This window comes from Tachysurus fulvidraco, chromosome 24, assembly GCF_022655615.1.
Source record: "Tachysurus fulvidraco isolate hzauxx_2018 chromosome 24, HZAU_PFXX_2.0, whole genome shotgun sequence".
NCBI classification, from domain to species: Eukaryota; Metazoa; Chordata; class Actinopteri; order Siluriformes; family Bagridae; genus Tachysurus; species Tachysurus fulvidraco.
The window spans coordinates 10,920,202-10,941,482 of NC_062541.1; the positions used below are offsets into that span (position 1 = coordinate 10,920,202).

Below are 21,281 nucleotides of genomic sequence, written 5' to 3' on the forward strand. Positions count from 1 at the left end.
TTGTATAGTCTGTATTATCTTGTATAGTACAGTGTTATTTATGTCTGTACTTTTGAGAGTCACAAACAGCTAGAACCAAATTCCTTGTCTATGTTAACACACTTGGCCAATAAACCTGATTATGATTCTGATGTGTGTTCAACCCAAACCCATGTGTGATTCAACCCAAACCCATGTGATTCAACCCAAACCCATGTGTGATTTAACCCAAACCCATGTGTGTTCAGCCCAAACCCATGTGTGATTCAGCCCAAACCCATGTGTGTTCAGCCCAAACCCGTGTGTTCAACCCATGTGTGACTAAACCCAAACCCATGTATGTGTTCAACCCAATCCCATGTGTGTTCAGCCCAAACCCATGTGTGATTCAACCCAAACCCATGTGTGTTCAGCCCAAACCCGTGTGTGTTCAACCCAAACCCATGTGTGATTCAACCCAAACCCATGTGTGATTCAGCCCAAACCCATGTGTGATTCAACCCAAACCCATGTGTGTTCAACCCAAACCCATGTGTGTTCAACCCAAACCCATGTGTGTTCAGCCCAAACCCGTGTGTTCAACCCAAACCCGTGTGTGTTCAACCCAAACCCATGTGTGACTAAACCCAAACCCATGTGTGTGTTCAACCCAATCCCATGTGTGTTCAGCCCAAACCCATGTGTGATTCAACCCAAACCCATGTGTGTTCAGCCCAAACCCGTGTGTGTTCAACCCAAACCCATGTATGTTCAGCCCAAACCCGTGTGTGTTCAACCCAAACCCATGTGTGTGTTCAACCCAATCCCATGTGTGTTCAGCCCAAACCCATGTGTGATTCAACCCAAACCCATGTGTGTTCAACCCAAACCCATGTGTGACTAAACCCAAACCCAAACCCATGTGTGTGTTCAACCCAATCCCATGTGTGTTCAGCCCAAACCCATGTGCAGAAAGCTCAAAGCAGAATCAGTAGACAGTCATTGAATATTTCCAGGCTAATACTGCCAAATGATTTAAAAAAAAAAAAAAAGTCAAACGTGTAAGTATACAGTGATTAAACACATTAAGATAATAACCTTTGGGGTCCATCTTGTGGCTGAAGCATAGCAACTGCCGATTACATCGACGACATTGATTGGTCATCCTGGGAGTTGACTCGACAATTGATTATACAGCGCTGATGCAACAATGTCATTATTTCAAATCATGGTTTCAAAATAAATATAAACTCATCTAGATATAAAATGCATTTAGTTTTATTATTATTTTAAGACTTTGAATTTGTTTAATTAGTAAATTACTTAATTAACAATTATTGGTATTTTATATTATACCAGTTATATTATTAATGTATTATTATTATACATATTGTATAGTAATGAGTACCTTTATTTTGAAAAAGAAACCTTACATCCGGAAAGAGGTGTCACCGGCTTAACTACACGTTTTACCACACCAGGAAGGTTCAGGTGCGATATATTCCTTTCTTATCTGTATATTATATAGCAGCATATCATTATATTTTATTAAATATATATTGGGATTGTCATTGAAAATATACATCTAAACCTAAATAGTGTAGAGGCTTACTCTTAGCTTTGTACTTAGCTAACGTATGCTAACTGACTGAAGGCTCAGGAGGTTTAAATCTGATTTCTGTGGGTTTTTAAACCATGCATTATATTGTAAAATAAGTGCGATGTACATAAATGCAATACATAAGGCATGCGATAGAGAATCCCAAATCTGCCTGTTGGTTATGTATTGCTTTATACCCCTATGTAGTGCACTAGTAATGTAATTAAAGTAATGCTGAAGATGTTGGACCTCCACTGAGATGAGGATCCTGAGGCATCTAGAGATGTTCCAGCTCCAGTTAGACTCTGCTATACTAAAGCGGAGATGCCAACTCCATCAATACAACAATTATCAGACTGTATATTTATAATCACACCCTCCAGTGTCACCCATATGAGGATGAGGTTCCCCTTTGAGTCTGGTTCCTCTCAGGGTTTCTTCCTTTACCATTCAAGGGAGTTTTTCCTCACCACAGTCACCTGAGTCACCTCAGACTTGCTCATTGGGGATAAATACAAACACATTTAAATATTATATCTAATGTTAATCTTGAATTTTTGTATTTTAATCTTTATATTATTCTTTATAACCTTTTGTTCTATGTTTATTTTCTGTAAAGCTGCTTTGACACGATGTCATTTGTAAAAAGCGCTATAGAAATAAATTTGAATTGAATTATTTAGGAAGTAGAGAGGCTTTCAGGATTAATCATTTTATTTAATGTTATTTCATTTGGTCGACTTGATCTCTGACTTTAAACTTTCAGGAAACAAGGAAATATATTTTTAATACTGTCTTTAAACTGAAATCAGAGTCATACCTTATGGTACATGCCTTAAAGACCACAAAAAAAACCCTTTATTGAAAGCAGTTTAAAAAAAAAAAATCAAATTAAAAATGAATTATAGAATAAATCATGACTGGGTTTATTAGGATTATTTTCCTGGAACCGCACATACCATTGTTTTATACTGATTCTAGCTGTCTGATAGTCAGAACCACTGCATAACATTATGTGAATGTTTTGTTTTGGTTCATAAAATCAGTGCTGTTTTTGTCAGGTTCTGGGAGCTTATAATTACAATGTTTTCCTCGAGGGTATATGACAAATGAATTTGTTTTGTTGTTGTTTGTTTGTTTGTTTAACAATCTAACCCTGTCATATACAGATGACAAATTCAGATAAACCTATTCAAACAACTTGAAGGTGGTATAATGGTTATAGTTCAACAGTACAATCCAGTATACTTTATTACAGCCATCGATGTATATTTATAACTATAGTTTAGAGTGAAATGTTATGGAAACATTCTCTCAACCAACATGAGCAAGGGCTTTTATAAGTGGATGTTGAATATTGATTTCCTGATGATTCAGGAATCAAACACCAACATCGTAAAGTGTTTAGTTAGTAGCTGAGCCATCTCAGTTAATAGGTTATGGGAGCATTTGTATGAATTTACTAATCTTCATGTCATGACATCTGACATACTGTACAAGTTCCTGTGAATCATTTATTAAAACAATAACTTTTTTCAATGATATTTTTTAAAGTCAGAGCTGCTGTTCAAAAACTTCACAACATTCTGAGATATAAAGAGTTATAGTTATATGTGCATCATCGCATGTAACTGCACAGTCACATACTGTATGAGTTCATTCTCACCTTTTATTATTTTGTATTTTACACACATCATTGTGATTTATTTTCTATAGTTGTGTACATTCTGTATGTATACACTGTACACACACTGTATACATACAGAATGTACACAACTATTAGACACTGTGTATAAAGAGAGTGACCAAATCTGGAGATAGGAGTATAAACCGAACTAAACCGTAAAGGGCATTTGGTTTAAACAAAGCCACATTTATGGGTTTTCAGAATCATGGTACCCAGTAAGAGATTCCTGTAAAGAATAAATTATATTTGATTTCCTATTTAAGTAATGATATTTGCTTTTCTGTATATTACAGTGAGTAGAGGCAGGCAGGGCACCATGGGCGAAGAGCTGAGTCCTGATGAAAAGTTTAACCTCATCACTCGGAACCTTCAGGTGAACAAAGCAATTTATTGTCTGAATCCACAATGGTGCTGTTTAAGAAATATGATCATTTAACACGAAGTTGTTAGGGATGTTATATATACTCTTGCATGTCTACTCCATATGTGTATTTTGTATCTGATCTTATAGGAGGTTCTTGGGGAGGAGAAGCTGAAGGCAATTCTTAAGGAAAGAGAATTAAAGGTGTACTGGGGCACAGCAACCACAGGCAAGCCTCATGTAGCATACTTTGTCCCCATGTCTAAGATCGCAGACTTCCTGAAGGCTGGCTGTGAGGTGGGTTATGTGGTAATATTTTCTTTGGAGTTTTCACTTAATAAATGTGTTTATAGTTTCAGCAGCCACACTAATAATACCTACTTTAAGCATCAGTCAGCCAGTGAGTTATGGCTGAGGCTCAGCAGACATATAAAATTGTAAAATGATCTATAAATCTGTGAGGCTAATTCAGCAGACTCTAATCTCCCTTTTCATGTCTACCGAGATCAGAATGTATTAATGAGTGTTTTTCTATGTTTATTCTGGAATCTAATGAGTTATTAAGTCAACAATGTCCAGATTGTGTATTATTAATGTGGAAATACTTTATCACTCATTTGTGTTTGGTAGGTAACCATCCTTTTTGCTGACCTTCATGCCTACTTGGATAACATGAAGGCACCTTGGGAGCTGCTTGAGCTCCGAGTTCAATATTACGAGCAGGTCATTAAGGCCATGCTGGAAAGTATCAGTGTCCCTCTGGATAAACTAAAGTTTATCAAAGGCACAGACTACCAGCTGAGCAGGTGAGAGACTGCTGTCTTCTGCTCATTATACACTATGACTATGGCATGACATCAGGGAGGTTTTCCTTGCCACTGTTCTCTCTGTCTTGTTTATTAGGGATAAATATTCATTTAAATGAAATATACTACATACAGTATATAGCTTTGGAATCACTGTTTGCCTGGATTGATGGTTAGATAGGATTGGTGAAGCCTACACTAGACTAAGTAAGTAAGTATATATTTTCATCCTTTCTTGCCTCCTACACTGTTATTTCCGCTGGCTTCAGGGACTACACACTAGATGTGTACCGGCTGTCGTCCATGGTGACTGAGCATGACGCAAAGAAGGCTGGAGCTGAAGTAGTGAAGCAGGTGGAGCATCCTCTCCTGAGCGGCCTGCTCTACCCCGGATTACAGGTGCTTCACTTCACTCAGCTACTGTACATGTAAAGCTTGTACACTTTTCTTCACAAGCTCTGTTGGATTTGAATTCTGAGGTCGTCGTTTATTGGTATATTGGTGTTTAGGCACTGGATGAGGAGTACTTAAAAGTGGATGCTCAGTTTGGTGGAGTGGACCAGAGGAAGATCTTCACTTTGGCTGAAAAGGTGTGAATTTGTGAGCAATTTATTAGTAAGGACAAAGTTATCTTTCACAACAAATTCACATTGTGATTGTAACATGTACACAATGATTTCATATTTTCCTCTGTTCCTGCAGTACCTGCCATCTCTAGGTTATGCTAAAAGGATCCACATGATGAACCCCATGGTGCCCGGCCTTACAGGAGGCAAGATGAGCTCCTCTGAAGAGGTGAAGAACAGCTCTGTATAACTGAAGCCATACCTTGACCCGTGATCTTTTTTTACTGTTAATATTTCCTATTAATACTTTTGATTTGACAATTTCAGGAATCCAAGATAGATCTCCTTGACAAAAAAGAAGATGTAAAGAAGAAACTGAAGAAGGCCTTCTGTGAGCCTGGCAACATCCAAAACAATGGAGTCCTTTCTTTTGTCAAGCATGTCCTCTTCCCACTGCATTCTGGTGAGCAAAGTCACAACATTTTCATTCATTCATTCAATCTTAACTATTCATTCTACAGAAAGACGGTTTAAAAATAATGTTTTCTTTTCTCTTTACTAGAATTTGTGATTAAAAGAGATCCTAAATGGGGCGGAGACAAAGTTTACACATCATATGAGGAAGTAGAGAAAGACTTTGCTGAGGAGGTACGTGGAGTTTGTATGGTATTTTTCTGGTTGGTATGTTTCAATAGAATGAGAGCTGAAGGTTTTGTAGCTGTTTTGAGAGGACGCATACAGACATACTCAGGAATAAATTATCATTTTATTACTAGGCCCAAAAGGCATGTAAAAGCTCCATTGCACTGTCCAGTACCATGTGTAGTTTCCCCAGAAGGATATAATGTGATAATATTGGTAATATATTATTAGATATTCTATTAGTTACCACATTTTACCGTACTCTTTTAGCTTAACTGTGTATCTGTAGTTTGTCTCCTCTTCTGATGAACTTTTTCATGTAGCACAAATGAAAAATCAAATATGTTACCAAATCGTTGGGGACCTTCTGTGAGTTTTGAAGATTTATACTCTCAAGAAAAAAAAAGATCATTTTCTACGTCATCTTTAATCGCAAGATGACTGCTTATTGTGCTTTACTTCTGTAGTTACACTCTTTGAACATTTGTTCCATAGAAAATCCATCCAGGTGATTTAAAGGCGTCAGTAGAAGTGTCCCTGAACAAACTTCTGGATCCCATCAGGAAAAAGTTTGAGACACCAGAGTTGAAGAAATTGAGCAGTTCAGCCTATCCCTCAAAAAACAGTAAGTTCAAGAGAACATAAAAGTTTAGTAAACACTCTGTGGTTAGGGTTAGTATCTGTGGATAGTGTTTATTGTGAGTAAGGTGCTTTCATTCAGTATGATAGAGAGTTTGTATCTGTTTTAAAGAGGCTGCAGTAAAAGTGAACCCCAAAAAGGCAGATGATGAGGATGAGATCATCCCATCCAGACTGGACCTCAGAGTGGGCAAAATTGTCAGTGTAGAGAAGGTACGTCATATCTACTATCTAGCAATGTATTATGTTTCATTTAAGACTGTTAATCACAGTAATTGAACTACAATTGTTGACATGTCTACTAGAGCTTTAGTGCTTTAACTGAATACTGAGCATTGATTGTGAAGCACAATATTGACAGCAAATGACTTGACTTCACAATGTAGTTTAGTACTTTATTGTGCTTACATGCTTTTTAATTCCTATCCTACACTCCACAGCACCCAGATGCAGACTCCCTTTATTTGGAGAAGATTGATGTCGGAGAAGAGCAGCCTCGGACTGTCGTGAGCGGACTGGTGGCCTACGTTTCCCAGGAGGAGCTTCAGGACCGACTTGTGGTATTGTTGTGCAATTTGAAGCCTCAGAAGATGCGTGGGATCGAGTCTCAGGCTATGCTGCTCTGTGCTTCAGTGTAAGTATTCCTGATATCCAGTTTAACACAAGCTTTCAATGTGTAAAGTACTGCATGCTGAGAAGGTGTTTGTTTGTTGTATATAACAGTGAAGGTAAGACCAAAAGAGTAGAGCCTTTGAATCCACCTGAAGGATCAGCACCAGGGGATCGTGTCTTTGTCGATGGATATACATCAGGAACACCGGATGATGAACTCAAGCCAAAGAAGAAGGTTTTTGAGAAGATTCAGGTATGTGAAAGTGAAATTTGCAACAAACTATGACACGGCATTGAGGATGGTGCACAGGTTACTGAGTTTTACATCTACGTCTGTCTATATCTTCTCAGGTGGACATGAAGATCTCAGATGAGTTGATAGCTCAGTGGAACATGAAGGATTTGATGACCAAACTAGGAAAAATCACCTGTAAATCATTGAAGGGTGGCAGCATTTGTTAAATATTCTTTCCCTTCTTCTCAAAAATCTTCATCAAAGTGTCTTCATTGAGCTTCATTCATCCATTATATACTGTTAACAGCCTAAGAGTACTTGATCTGAAGATCACTCCGAAACTGTGTAATCTGTTACCCGTCATGACAAGGAAGAGACATCGTGTCATAGATCACCTTAATATACATCAGTGTATAAAGGAAGATATGAAGATGTCAAAATAGATGGAAACAGAAGCATTATGTACTGAATTTATTGTACAAAATCAATATTATTAACCAGACCCATACGAAATAAATATGTAAAATTAAGAAATGATTTTCATTCTCATTTTTGTCCAGAATGGTAAATGGTTGAAGTACGATGATTGAAATGAATGAGTTATAAAATTCCTGCTCCTTACTAATAGGTGCAAATGCATCCACTCGTGTTTCGAATCCAAATTATAACACTTTTTAGAATATCACTTACTGCATGCATATTCCTTTTTTAGAAAACTGTTAAAAAATATTTTTTAAATGTTCATTTAAGCATATGCATCTTTTGGAAATGTTTACCAAAGGATCCTCACCGAGGGTTTACAGAGACTTGGGTGTAAAATAAAAAACACCACTGCCTGCTGATCCTGTAGACAAAAACTAATGGGTTAAATGGAAATATCAAGAGTTATGTAAGCAAACAAATAGCCAGAGAACTACAAATCACATTAGAATTGAAGGTTGGTATAAAGCAGGTCATCTCAGAACACATCTTATTACACTTTGCCTTGAATGGGTTACAGGAGCATACAGAGTGTTATAAGAGCATCAATAGTGGCCCACTGAAGTTTAAAAAACAATGCGGTGTACCTTTTTGTTGTAAAAAGGTAAAGATTAAGCCTAATGGCGTTTTTTTGTGGTGCTGTTGTAATGGATTTCGTCATATTTGTCAGGAAGTCTCATACCCAGTGAAGATTGTGTCTCTTACCAATGTTACTTACACTTGAAGGCTCACTTCAAACATAATATTAATAGCACTTTTCATGGCACCAATGAATGGCTTTAGGAATGCGACATTGAGTGTTCAGTGCTTTAGTGGCCAGGTTTTAACCATGCAATGAGGTTAAAAATGCTGTTCACAGCAAAAACAACTTGCAGCAACTGCATAATTATTCATAATATTTCTACTCAGTGCAATATTTCTGCACAATGCAGCCATCCTATGATGAACAGATTATCTGATGCAATTCTGAAAGCTATAGAAGGTGCAAACACAATATCAGTGTAGATATATAATGTATATTCATTCATTCATTCATTTTCTACCGCTTTATCCGAACTACCTCGGGTCACGGGGAGCCTGTGCCTATCTCAGGCGTCATCGGGCATCAAGGCAGGATACACCCTGGACGGAGTGCCAACCCATCGCAGGGCACACACACACTCTCATTCACTCACGCAATCACACACTACGGACAATTTTTCCAGAGATGCCAATCAACCTACCATGCATGTCTTTGGACCGGGGGAGGAAACCGGAGTACCCGGAGGAAACCCCCGAGGCACAGGGAGAACATGCAAACTCCGCACACACAAGGCGGAGGCGGGAATCGAACCCCGACCCTGGAGGTGTGAGGCGAACGTGCTACCCACTAAGCCACCGTGCCCCCGATATAATGTATATATGTAATGTAATTATATAATGATTTTAAAAAGGGAAAAGTGACTTTACAAACTGAAGAACACATTTTTTTCTAAATTTTTTGTAAAATACTTGACAAAAATAATAAACTTGTATTTTACCTTTTAAAGAATAAAAACGAAACCATAATTCCAGCCTTTCATTAAGTTATGTATATGATATACACACAAATCAATTACACTCATAATTTTGTTTGGACAGATTTACAACCTTAAAATTAAAGAAAGCAAAAATTGTTTCACTCTTTTTACATTGTTTTTGGTCTGGAGAACTTGCCATTTATGATGTCTGTGATTTTGAACCTTGATGTTATCTCTACTAAAAACGTATTAACGGCAATGTAGACTTCCTCCTATTTGAGTATGAGATAAACACGGAGGACAATATAATATTAAAAGTAATACTAAAATAAATAAAAACATCAATGGATACATTCAGACCAGATTTATAGAATATGAAATGATATTTTTACTTGAGTAGAGAAAATACATTGCATATAATTGAGAATACTGGAAAATACTCAGTGGGATAATTCACTAAAAGAAACCTAAAAAAAAAAAAAAAGGTTCCACAATGCCAGGACTCATGACTGCCAGACTCAGAATTCATGATATAGGTTGTAAACCCAAATTATCCAAATATTTTAATGCACCTTTTTTTTTCTCAAAGTATCGATACTATTTGTGATTGATGTTAATAAAGAAGCAGATGTTACTGCCTTGGTCATTTCATTAGAAATAGTTCAGCATATGTAGCTTGCAGAGTGCTTTTTCTAGAAATAATATTAAAAAGTAATTTTTAATGTAATAAACATTAAACACACCTGTCAAGCACATTCAGTGTATACTGTGATTTCTTTAAGCATGTGTAACATATTATATACAATTATAAAGATGCAGGTGGCCAATTCTATAAGACGTACTCAAAATGTATTAGCATAGCATTAGCCTCTTCCATATACACTATATGGCCTAAAGATTGTTCACATTTGACCATCACTCCCACATCTGCTTGCTGTTGCCACAAATCTGGAAGCAAACAAATGTATAGAATGTATAAATATGTTGTAGCATTACAATGCCTTCACTGGAACAAAGAGCCCCAAACATGTACCAGCCTGACAATGCACCTGTGCACAAAGTGAGGTCCACAAGGAATGGTCTATAAAATTTGGAGAACTCAAGTGTCCTGCACCGAGCCCAGACCTCATCCCTGCAGAACACCTTTGTGATTAAATAGAATGCAGACTACACCGCAGGCCTAACACTAATGCTCTTGTGGCTGAATTGGTAAATGTTTCAAGATCTAATGGAAGACCTTTTCAAAAAAGTAAAGTTTATGATAAGAGCAAAGAAATTCAATGTTCAATTTGTCTGGAATACAATTTTCATGTGGGTGTGATGATCAGGAGTCAGCAAACCTTTGGTTATGTAGTGTAAATAGAGGGGATAAAATGCAATAATGAGCATAGAATACATAATTGTGTTGGGAAAGAGGTCTTTGATCAGCAGTGCCTACTACCCATTATAACCAATATATGATAGATTAACATTGCAGTTAAAGAATAAACTTAGGAATTTACAAGATCTAACTGCAGCAACCACCCATAATAATATAAGGTGATTTATAATTTGCCAAAAGAGACAAGTTGTATTGTGTAGAAAAATATGCCAAAGCTACAGTAAAGCTATTATATCAAAAGAATTGGTACCAACTCCATTTTTTTTTTTTTTGCATAAATATGAAGGCCATGTTCAGGCTAAGGCTTTTACAATAGAACAGTGACATTGTCCACAACTGCTACACATTGTCTTTGCTTACTTCCTTTTCCTTGTGTTGAACATTTCTCCCAAAGCGTTATGCAAGAAACCTTGTAGTTTATTCTTTACCTGAAAAAGAAATGTATATGGTGTAAAACACATATCAAAAATCATACAGTCATACAATATGTATATGATATAATTTATTTATTTTAAAGATTATATATGTATTTCCTACCTGTGGTGGAAGGAACCTGCTGACCAGCAGATTGATTATTTGCTACTCCGTTATTTTGTTTACTTGAAGAGTCGATAGTTGTAAGCTTTGTGACAGTTCCAACTTTTTCTGATGGATTTGTTGCATATACTGGTTTTTTTGCAACAGGTGGTGGAACCTTGTGATGCTTCTTTATGCAATTTGGAACTGATGAATTCTGCTGATCAGAAATTTGCATAAGCTCTGCTGCAAGGCTCTGCTTCAGGCTGGCCTGGGCCTCTGGAGATATGGCTGTTTCGATAACAACTTTCTTTGTGCTTTTGGAGAAAATGAAGCTGGCTGTAGAGGCAGGGGACTTACAATCATCAGGTGTCTTAGGGGACGGTACAGGCACATCATTACTGTTTGCAGTGGGGGTTGGCAAACGTAGACTGGGCCTTGCTGGGAAGCCACTGGAAGACATGGCTGCTGTCTTCATACGTATAGCCTCCTGAAGGCGCATGGAAGGAGCTTGAGATGCCTTCACAGGAGACTCCATGGATTTTATGCAGGATTTGCGAATAGGTTTTTGTGGAGTTACTTGACTAGACACAAACAAATCTTGCTCTGTTTTGGTCTCTGTAACTTTTTGTGATAGGTCTTCTTGGTCTTCAGCATTTACAGTCCGTAAACGAACCATTTGAAGTAGAGAAGGTGTGACAAGGGGAATGTTTGCATCCTCTTTAGGAATAGGTGCACATTTCTGTGTGGAAGAAAGTCCTTTGCATCTGCTGTCTTTACTTATTAAACTTGGTTGTCTTTTGAAATTAACTGTGGACTGATCTTCCACTGGAACGGAAGGTGTAATTTTTAAATCAGTAGCGAGTGGATCATGTTGAGGTGGAAGGGGGGTTTCTTGAGGCAGAGTACGTAAAGGTATATCCTGTGATTTGGAAGATTTCAAATAACTTTCTGAAGATACAAGAGTTTCTGCACCAACTAGATCAATGTAATTTTGGGAAACATTCTCGAAAGATTGTGGTTTGGCATGTGTTTGATCAAACAGTTTGTTCTCTGACACATTTGGAATGCTATCAAGTAGTGGAGGTTCATGTAATATTTTCTCCACTAATGTTGTGCTCTGAATAATTTGTGGCTCTGGATTTTGCTCAGTGTGACTGGCTATGTCTGTCAAATCAGCTGACTCCTCAGGAGGCACACTGTCTCCCTGTCCTGATAATTCTACCTTGTAATTCTCAGATATGACTATAAATGTTTCTTGCATGTCTGGTGGTGGAGGTGGAGGGAAGTCAATTTCATCCTGTGCAAATACTAAGTCAGATGAGTCGTCCATAGGTGGTGGTGGTGGAGGCCAAGAAGGCTCTACAGTGGGTAGTTCTTTTTCAATTTCAGGCTGTACTTCTTCCTCCTGTAATAGTACAGACACTGAGCATACTGAAGACATTTCAGACCCAATGGGTGGTGGTGGTGGAGGAGAATGTTCAGGAGGTGGAGAAGGAGATGGAGCAATACTAATGTCTCTAGGACCTTCAACACTTAGACTTTTTGGTGTTCTATGATTGAGGATCTCTTTATCAGTAGAATGTTTAACAAAATACTGGTCTGCTGTTTTCTCTATCTCTGGCGTTGAAAAGTCATTCTCTGGCAAAATAACAGTACTAACATTACATGACTCAATGACAAAGTGCTCTTTTAACGTCAATATTTGACTCATTTTTTCTTCTGATTGCAATTTCTTGGAATTTACTGAATCTTCTTGCTTACTTTTTAGCTCTTCTGAATTGTCATGCATTCTTTTGTGCATAACATGACCCACTTGTTCCTTTTGATCCAGAATAACCTGTTCTTGTACTAAAATGTGCTCATTCATGGCTGATTTATTCTCGGAATGAGTTCCATTTGTTTCGTTTTCTACTGATATTTTTCTTTGATCACAATATTGGATAGTGGTATCTATTGTGTCCTGATTTTTCATGATTAAAATGTCTGCGTGATCATTTTTTTGAAGCTCTTGTATCCTATGGGTACTTGTACTTGGACCACATAAAAGTTTAGTTGTGCATTCATTGTGAACCCAGGTTTCAGGGGGTGGGGGACAAGGCGCTTTTACCTTTGGTGGAGGAGGAATGTTAAACAAGTCCCTGAGGGTTGCTGAAGGTGGTGGAGTCACTCTGTTTTTTATCGTTGTTACAGCAGGGGAGATCTTTGGTGGCTGTGATTGAGTAGTGTGGGTATGTGTAAGCTGATTGGCTGAATCTGATACATTTGATGACAGGGAAACCAAGGATGAGGAGACTGAAACTGCAGGAGAAATCCGTGTTCCTGTCCTCTCTGGTTTTGGAGGCTTCAACTTCTGCTTTCTTGGAGAGCTAGGACAAATATCTTTAGAATAATGGGTGGGTGTCCCACTTTGACTTGAATATCCACTTGAAGGCGATAGTGTTCTTTCAAATATATCTTGTGGGGAGGAGTTATTTGATTCGGATTGATCTTCGGTAGGGTCTTGAAGAGGTTTCTGTGGACTGACATTCACAGACAAGTTAGTGTCATCATAAGATGGTGATACTGGAGACTGGGTAGAGATATTTTCAGTGTAGAATGATGTAGCATCTTCTTTTGTACTAAGAGCTACATCTGGTTGCCTGCCATTGGAATCTAGGTATTTAAAATCTTTAGTGCTAGCCAGTTGCCTTGGGCCTTGTTTAAGTTTTTCATGGTGTAAAGAGTATGTTCTCCTTGGTGGTGCTGGTGGTAATTTAGCCTTCATTACTGATAGGTTACGAGAACACAATCGACTATTTTCGGCAGTTTCCGCAACATCACTTAGTTCTACTTGCTCTAGTCTCTGACCTCCTGCTTTACTGGTGGAACCTGACCAACTTATTGAGCTCTTCAGACTCATTTGTTCCTCATGTGAAGATGGAATGCTTCCTTTAAAAGAGGTGGTGGAAGGCTGCGAGACAATAGTCTCAGAAGATTGTGAATGGCTCCATTTAGAATTTGGCTCATCATGAGTACCTCCTCCTGAGTGTGAAGAAGCTGGACTTGCAGGTGCTAAGCTGCTCTTGCTAACTGTACGTACACTTCGCCGGTTGCAGTTTCTATCAATTTCTATCACATCTATTGCAGAAGGTAAGATTGCATTAGGAATTATAGTGGATAAATATGTAGCCTGTGGTGAGATAGACATAACAGGACCTTGTGGTTCTTGCAAGAGGGCAGAGGAAGTTGTTATTCCAGGTACAGCAAGAGACCTGGGTCTCTGGGCCATTTGTGTTCCAGATTTAATGTTAAGAAGGAAGTCATCCCTGTACACCGCATATATGTGATTCCTGAGAAGTTGATCATCTCTAGAAACTTGAAGGGTTTCAATATCCTGTAGGTGTACACGTGCCCCTTCATTATTTGTTATAGGCATCTCTCCATCAATTCTAGGGATTATGACTCTACCAGATGAATCATCACCTCCATCATTTTGGATCTGAATTAAATCCACCCTCCCCATACCTGTCAAAGGTTAAAAAAACATGAATTTTTTTAAATTGATAATTTTCTATTATATTGTTTCAATATGGAGTAGTAGTTAAATCAGTGATTAAATGACGTACATAATTCTTTCTGAATCTGCTGTGGTATGCCCATAATTGTCGTTCTTCTACTCCTTTTTCTGGTGTTGTCCAGCCTCTTCACAGGGTTCAGAGGCTTAAATGTTGAACCTACAAAGTTTATAGAATATTCTTAAAAATGTAATGAAACTGAAATTTACAGAATACTTCTGTTATTCCAATTTTCACCACTGTCAAATTTAGACTTATGATTTTTATTTATATGACAGCACGGCAATGACACAAAATGACCTTTGGTTTGGTAACATTCTCTTTTGCCTCAGGCTGCATCGTACCAACTATCAGTGATTATTTTAACATATCTGCATGTCTTTTTGTGTTTTATTTCATAGTTAAGGCAATGAATGTACCTTGGCGTGTTAGCACAGGTCTTGATGACATTGCAGATACAATAGATGAATTGTCAGCAGTGCTGTCAAAGCTCAGATGTTTAGCCCTTTCTTCACAGTTGACATCATTTTCTGTTTGTGCTGTTTCTGTGGACTGCAGACACACACACACACACACACACACACACACACACACACACACACACACACACACACACACACACACACACACACACACACACACACACACACACACACAAAAAAAAAAAAACAAAACAGTAAGGCTATATGAAGTCATATACTGAATAAATAATTTAATAACATCTGTGCTCTGTTTTGATGAAAAGAAAACTCACAACAGGCTGATCATCCTCAAGGTCCCTTGCAGTGTTATGCTCTGTATTTGAAATTGGGAAAACACTCATCAGCACTCAGCTTCACTTATATGGCTATTACTGTATATAATAAATGAAGAATTTAAATTATTAGAGTTCTATATCATTCTCACCTTCTTGTTGTAGTAGTTGTAGTAGTCCTTTTTGGGCTTCAGTGTGCAGATCTTCCAGATACTTTGGCCTGCTACCTTCAATAAACACATTCTCCTGGTATTGTTGGGAGGCTGTGTAATGCACTGCCAGTTTCGACTGCTCGTCATGCTTTTGTCCAGCTAGAGATGGGGAGATAGATAGAGAGTAGAGAGAGAGAGGGGGAAGCTTATGTTAGATATCACTGGGATTGTTCATTTTATTCAAATATGAACAAGCACAACTGACTGCGTGACGCTTGCAGCGCCTTTAATGACTCAGAAGCAGGTTCTGCTTATTCTACATTGAAATAAAACTTTAATTAAACATGGATATTAGAAGAGTAAATAGACATCCTCATTTTTAATCAGTGTGGCATACCGGCCTTTGCTGGTCACTATGCCATGATTCCTGACTGGTTGTTGACTGTTACATGGACAATAGTGAGAAACATGAAACTTCGAGTTGACCTTTTGTAACTGTCTAAGAAACAGTAAGAAGCTTCTTACTAGAAGCCACTGGTCCCCCTATCAGCTTCCTAATGTCCCCTGAGTACCTTGAACTCTGGTTGAGAACAAAAATGTAGCTCTTCTGAAATCATTGGGATGCAAACATGATAAAAGGCTTCTGGTCTAAAAGGGGAGATTTCTTTAAAAGAAATCCCCTTGGCTTTTTATTTCAGTTTTCCGCCTACCGGGCATCAACTATTAAGTGTCTAGATTAGCAGCTACCCCATGGGGGTGTCAGGTAACTTAACTGTGAAGACGGTGACTCTGATACCATGCAGAGCTTAAAAACGAATGTGGCACATCTAACCACATGAAGCAAAGTAAGTTAATTGTTTACTATATTAAAACTTCCTAGATACTTCCAAATCCATCAGCATTAAGTGGTCAGGAGATGCAGAAAAAGGGAAAGCAACATTCAAGCGAATAACAAGTGCAAACCTCTACGTCCTACTTCCAATCCTTTTGTCTCAGGTTTATGATAAAAGACAGATCTGACAGATGAATAGAAATGATTAGAAATTAGAGATGATTCGATATTAAAGATATACACTTGTCACAATCCATTCATCTGATCAGAGTGCAACTGCAGTGCCAAGGATACAAACTCAAAACTAATCCAACTCCTAATAAAACAAAGGTCATATATCCCCTCCCTCCTATATGATGAAATATGATTAAATATATTGAAGGTATAAAAAAATGTAGTCACACAACCATTTCTCTTATGAAAACTGCCTTATTTTTAACCTAGATTACAACTTGGAAATTTATTTGTTGTCCAGATTTACTTAAAAGAGTACAACGATAAAAGTAAAGCATTTAGTAAATACAAGTTATACAAATACAAAGGAATACACCTAAGTTAGTTTCCTATTTGCCTTAAATAAAATGATGAGAATCTACTCACCCTTCTTCTTGAAGACTGACAGTAGTGATTGAAATGTTTTACCCAGAAACACCACCATCCTATCCTTGAAAGAAAAATCTACAAACTGATTACTAAACTGAATTCCAAAGTGAAGTAAATATAAAGGTCCATCTAACGCTAAATGATGCTTTAAGCATAATAACAAAGTTCAAGCTGCAGATGCCACAGAAAGGATGCTGCAAGATACAGTAGCTGATATGCAGCAGACTGATGAAGGATAAATCCAGAGAAAACAATATGAGCTGCTGCTTGGTCCCAGCTCCCTCCCAGCCCTTCCTCTTTCCTCTAAACAACTCCCCTCCTTTTGTCACACATAACCCCCCTGGACCACTCAGGAGTTTGGCTGCTTTTACTTCTTTGATCTCTCTAACCGAACTTGGGCTCTCATTACCCAACAAAGAACCAATTTCTCTTTTACTTTCTTCTAAACACCACGGGTGGCACTTCTATTAAACTTTGTGAACATTCTCTAAATATTTAATTCTTTACTTTGATTTTGAATTTTATCGTAACAATTACTTTAAGTATAATTCTACAAAAAAATGGTCATGTTCTATAGAGGATTTTAATGAAAACCCTATTTAAAACTATCCGAAGAATCTGTGAACCCTTTTTATTTTGTAATATTTCACAGACATACCATATAAACTATACTTAAATTTACACAAAAAAGGTGAAAACCACACAATTCATTTTCATTAGTGATGGTGTTGAAAAATGAGTCCTTACTGACAATTCTCCACTGTTTCTCCAGTAAGGAAACATAAAGGAGCCATTTTACTGGTACCACCAGAGTGTGGTTAGCCATTACTCAATGTAATTTTCCTCATGATACATCTTAGCAGGTAGTACAGCTTTGGTTTACTTTAGCCTAACAGGAAGGATGCACTTTTGGACCATGTACCCAGCCTCCAAATGTCTCCTTCGCTGCACAGACACTGATTTTGGCACTGGTTTTGGATTCAAATGGATTTGGCTTAGAAATGAGGCACCATTTCAAAAAGACATACAAAAGGAGTTATTTGGGTTGGTGTGTTGCCAACACTTGGTTTGTCCAGGGGGTTAATCCTTTTGGTCTATGTGTTGATTTCACTGCCTCACCTGCCATTCCAATCTCACACTTCTTGCTCCTCACTCCTCTCTTTAACTGTCCTTTTAGCCATCTGTGTGGTCAGTGGTTTCTGATTTTTGCTCCATAATTATATAGTTCTCAGACAGTTATCTGCCAAGCTTAAGTGCAGTTCTTTCTGTAGTTGTGACTTAGATACTTTTTGCAAACTGTATATAGCAAGCCATGCTGCTGAGGCAAACTTCACTATATAAACACCTGTGGAATAGAGTATGCATTATTGCTACACACTTGGGCAAACATGGTTGGCGTTATTATTGAAAACTAAAGGCGGGACACACCAAATGCAAATTGTGTGCCTCCTGTTTCTGTTGTCCCTTCTTGCAAACCCAATTAATATTTATCAGGAGATCCTAAAGCCACCATCTGGCACATGATAAAGGGTGTGGGGCATGCTTATGAGACCAAAAAGACCCCAACTTTCTATACTCAGCCAAGTCTACATAGCAGTCTTTGCAAATGACCCATGGGGGCTATTTTATGCTAAATTTTTTGGCTGTGGCTCACACCGAATGCTATTATTAAAAAAAAGAAAAGAAAAGAAAAAAAATGAAAGTTAAAGGACCATAAACACTTAAAGAAATATAAATAATTTTTTTGCATGTGGTGCTTGATTGTGCATACTTCCTGAATCAACCTTTCGTTGGTGAAATACAATGTTTTGTGGGGTCAAATCACTGAGTATTTTGGCATGAAAAATTTTGTTGAATTTGGGTCATAAATGATTCTGGGAATGTTTGCGGTCAATAATGAGAAGTGAGTTAATTCCACTGGCAGCCATGCATCTGTTTCACACATGCTGTGGTATCTGAAGCAGTCCTTTTTTTACACCTTAATTTTCTTTATTCTCTCACATTGTACAAGACGAGCCAATTTGAGCACTAGTTTTCAAAATCAAACATTTCAATCAAGTCAAAATGCCCTTTTAAAAGACAAGACTGACTTCAAGACTCTACATCACTTTATGCAAAGTGTGCAAAGTTTATAACTGTTCAAGGTTTCATTTAGCTCATTAAAAAGTCTGCTAGTAACAAAGTCTGCTACTACCAGAAGATGTCCACCAGGTGGTGCTACACTTCAGACCTTCAAGGCTTCATGAGGATCTCTCTCTCGTAGTGTTTATGAGAATATGTTGGAATTTGAGTGGGCTTCTTTGATTTGGGAGGACAGGCCTCAAGCCTTTTGTGTGGATATATTTCAAATGAATACTTTTCTTTTGAAAGACTGATGTCAAACACAGACATACCAGTTGTTTACTTCATAATGAGCTATGTCTAGATTTTTATCCTGAGCAGGATTATTTACCTCTAAAGCAGCATTTAACCAACCTCTCAATGTCTCTGATGCCTATAACACACACATATAAGCTTGTACTCTCAGCCTTCATTAAATATGTTCTATCCAAACTCCATTTATATCGATATGGATAACAACATCTACCAGAACAATTTTATCTAGGGGAGAGCAAAAGGTCTGGTGAGGTCTTCATGTTCCCATAAGGCAGCGTTGCTCAGACTGAGGTAGTAGGTTAGAGGAACATCTGCTGGTGATGAAAAGGAGCCAGATGAGCTCTGGGTCTGAGTCTGAGCTCATCACAAAGCAGATCTCCACCCTCCAAAGACCCTGACTGGAAAAATCCCAGTCCATGAGTCCATTGTGTTATTACATTGTTCTAGGATCTTCACAATCTAGTGTTTTACAGAAAGCTGTGAACATGCCCTTTACCTGCCCTGGAGTAACACAGGAGACCACTCTGTTATACAGATATCAGTAAAAAAGGTAATAAACCAATGAGAAACACATGATGCTTTCTGTTTTGTACATCATGCACTACAAAATATATATATACAGTATATATATGCCAGGTGAAAAACTGAAGACGATATTTTACACTTCTTTTTTTACCCTTGTGTCTTTTCTTAAATAATACTAAACAAATATTCCCAGTTATTACCTTCTGGAAATCATTCTTCTTCAAAAACAATTTGTTTTTAGCAAACTAAAGATGGCAGTAATTTTGAAAGCATCTCCAAGGCCCATAGAAGGAGATATATTGTGTATATCAGGGCATCTTTGACCTACTACCTCCTCCACAGTGACTCTTTAGTAATAATTCTCAATCATCAGGCTTTCTTATTTTAGTTCAGCCTGCTCCACAGCAGCACATCCAATTATTATCAGCATGAAATAAAACGGAGTTGTTTATTCTCACTGTGACCTGGCTGCAATTCTAAACAATGTTATGAAAGTCACAAAACTCCTACACAAACACATTCAAGACTGAAAGCTTCACCACTAGTGTTCTATTAATAACTAGATTTGTAACATTGACTGGTAGTGATGTCTTCTGTGCATCTCTGAGTCACATTTCAGGCTTGCATCCAGACTGAGAATCAATCAATATTGACCTTTCTAGCATTAAAATGTTCCACATGGTATTATGCAGGTTTTTTTTTTAAATCACAAAATATCTCAGACTAAAAACTCTACTGATGTGGCTTCTGATGTACTGCAAATACAACCCAGATTCAACCCAAGATTCGATTGAAAACATTCACACCGCTGTTCTCATTTTCTTTTAAAGTCTCTCTCAAATCCTTCCTTTGGTGACTCACCCTGGAACGTGGATGGTGAATGGTTTTACTGTAATGCCTTTTATACACATGATCTAAAGGAATGTCCCAGTATTATTTTAACCCTATCTCTGTCTACCAGTTCTGTAGCCTAAAGCAAGTAAAGCATTTCATTATTTTTCCCTGTATGAGGAAAAAAATGTCCACAGTCAAAGAACCACTATTGGTACAAACATGAAACTTTTATGGAACATATATTCATTGAATGAATTATTAATTTCCTCAGTCAAAGAGCTCAAAGTTAGGAATTAGTCACAACCACATGTTGTGAAACAAGAAGGCCCATGTTATCACTTACAAACAAATAAGACAATCATGGTATCAAAACACTTCATCCTTTATACATATCCATCCATAAAATTAGCTGCGTCTTTACCTTGGACTGCTGGATTTATTACTGGAAATGTATGCTACATAAACGTCTCACAGAAACCTTCACCATTTTATTAAGAATTTATGTTCATGTGCAGCATCTGCCACACAGGTCCATGTATAATATGTTACTGTAAAAACAAAACATATTGGAAAGAGTGCATTAATATAACCCTGTGATTTGCCTTGCAGCTGGCACGAATGTCAGAGATGCAAAAAGTTTTAACACCTTGCAACTAACCGTACTGT

General features: G+C 37.7%; 2 protein-coding genes across 6 annotated transcripts in view; one reads left to right on the forward strand and one right to left on the reverse strand.

Moving 5' to 3' along the window:
* The first annotated feature begins 1,367 nt into the window (after positions 1-1,367).
* Positions 1,368-7,636, forward strand: yars1 (tyrosyl-tRNA synthetase 1). Its single transcript, XM_027176070.2, has 14 exons — positions 1,368-1,449; positions 3,539-3,618; positions 3,757-3,903; positions 4,237-4,412; positions 4,682-4,811; positions 4,922-5,002; positions 5,115-5,207; positions 5,306-5,441; positions 5,541-5,626; positions 6,116-6,245; positions 6,372-6,472; positions 6,700-6,893; positions 6,983-7,124; positions 7,223-7,636. Exons 2-14 carry the CDS (start codon positions 3,562-3,564, stop codon positions 7,331-7,333), a joined length of 1,584 nt encoding a protein of 527 aa, XP_027031871.1. The 5' UTR covers positions 1,368-1,449; positions 3,539-3,561; the 3' UTR covers positions 7,334-7,636.
* Positions 7,637-9,434: 1,798 nt separating this feature from the next.
* kiaa1522 (KIAA1522 ortholog) overlaps positions 9,435-21,281 on the reverse strand; it is a 41,109-nt gene continuing 29,262 nt past the window's right edge. For 3 of the 5 annotated variants that reach the window (XM_047808069.1, XM_027175926.2, XM_047808071.1), the window contains 6 exons: positions 15,446-15,604; positions 15,294-15,334; positions 14,959-15,091; positions 14,591-14,698; positions 11,004-14,489; positions 9,435-10,894 (listed from right to left, as the gene is read on the reverse strand). In XM_047808069.1, the coding sequence (XP_047664025.1) occupies positions 10,884-10,894; positions 11,004-14,489; positions 14,591-14,698; positions 14,959-15,091; positions 15,294-15,334; positions 15,446-15,604 (3,938 nt within the window). In that variant the 3' untranslated portion in view covers positions 9,435-10,883. Of the gene's footprint in view, positions 10,895-11,003; positions 14,490-14,590; positions 14,699-14,958; positions 15,092-15,293; positions 15,335-15,445; positions 15,605-16,877; positions 16,996-21,281 lie in introns of those variants that run through there. The other 2 variants (XM_047808070.1, XM_047808072.1) reach the window with 2 other exon arrangements.

Excerpts from the sequence above, each read along its gene's own strand:
- yars1 (XM_027176070.2), top strand. The coding sequence starts at position 3,562 with ATGGGCGAAGAGCTGAGTCCTGATGAAAAGTTTAACCTCATCACTCGG. Across the intron at positions 4,413-4,681 it reads ACAGACTACCAGCTGAGCAG|GGACTACACACTAGATGTGT; the intron begins GTGAGAGACTGC and ends CGCTGGCTTCAG. Across the intron at positions 6,894-6,982 it reads ATGCTGCTCTGTGCTTCAGT|TGAAGGTAAGACCAAAAGAG; the intron begins GTAAGTATTCCT and ends TGTATATAACAG.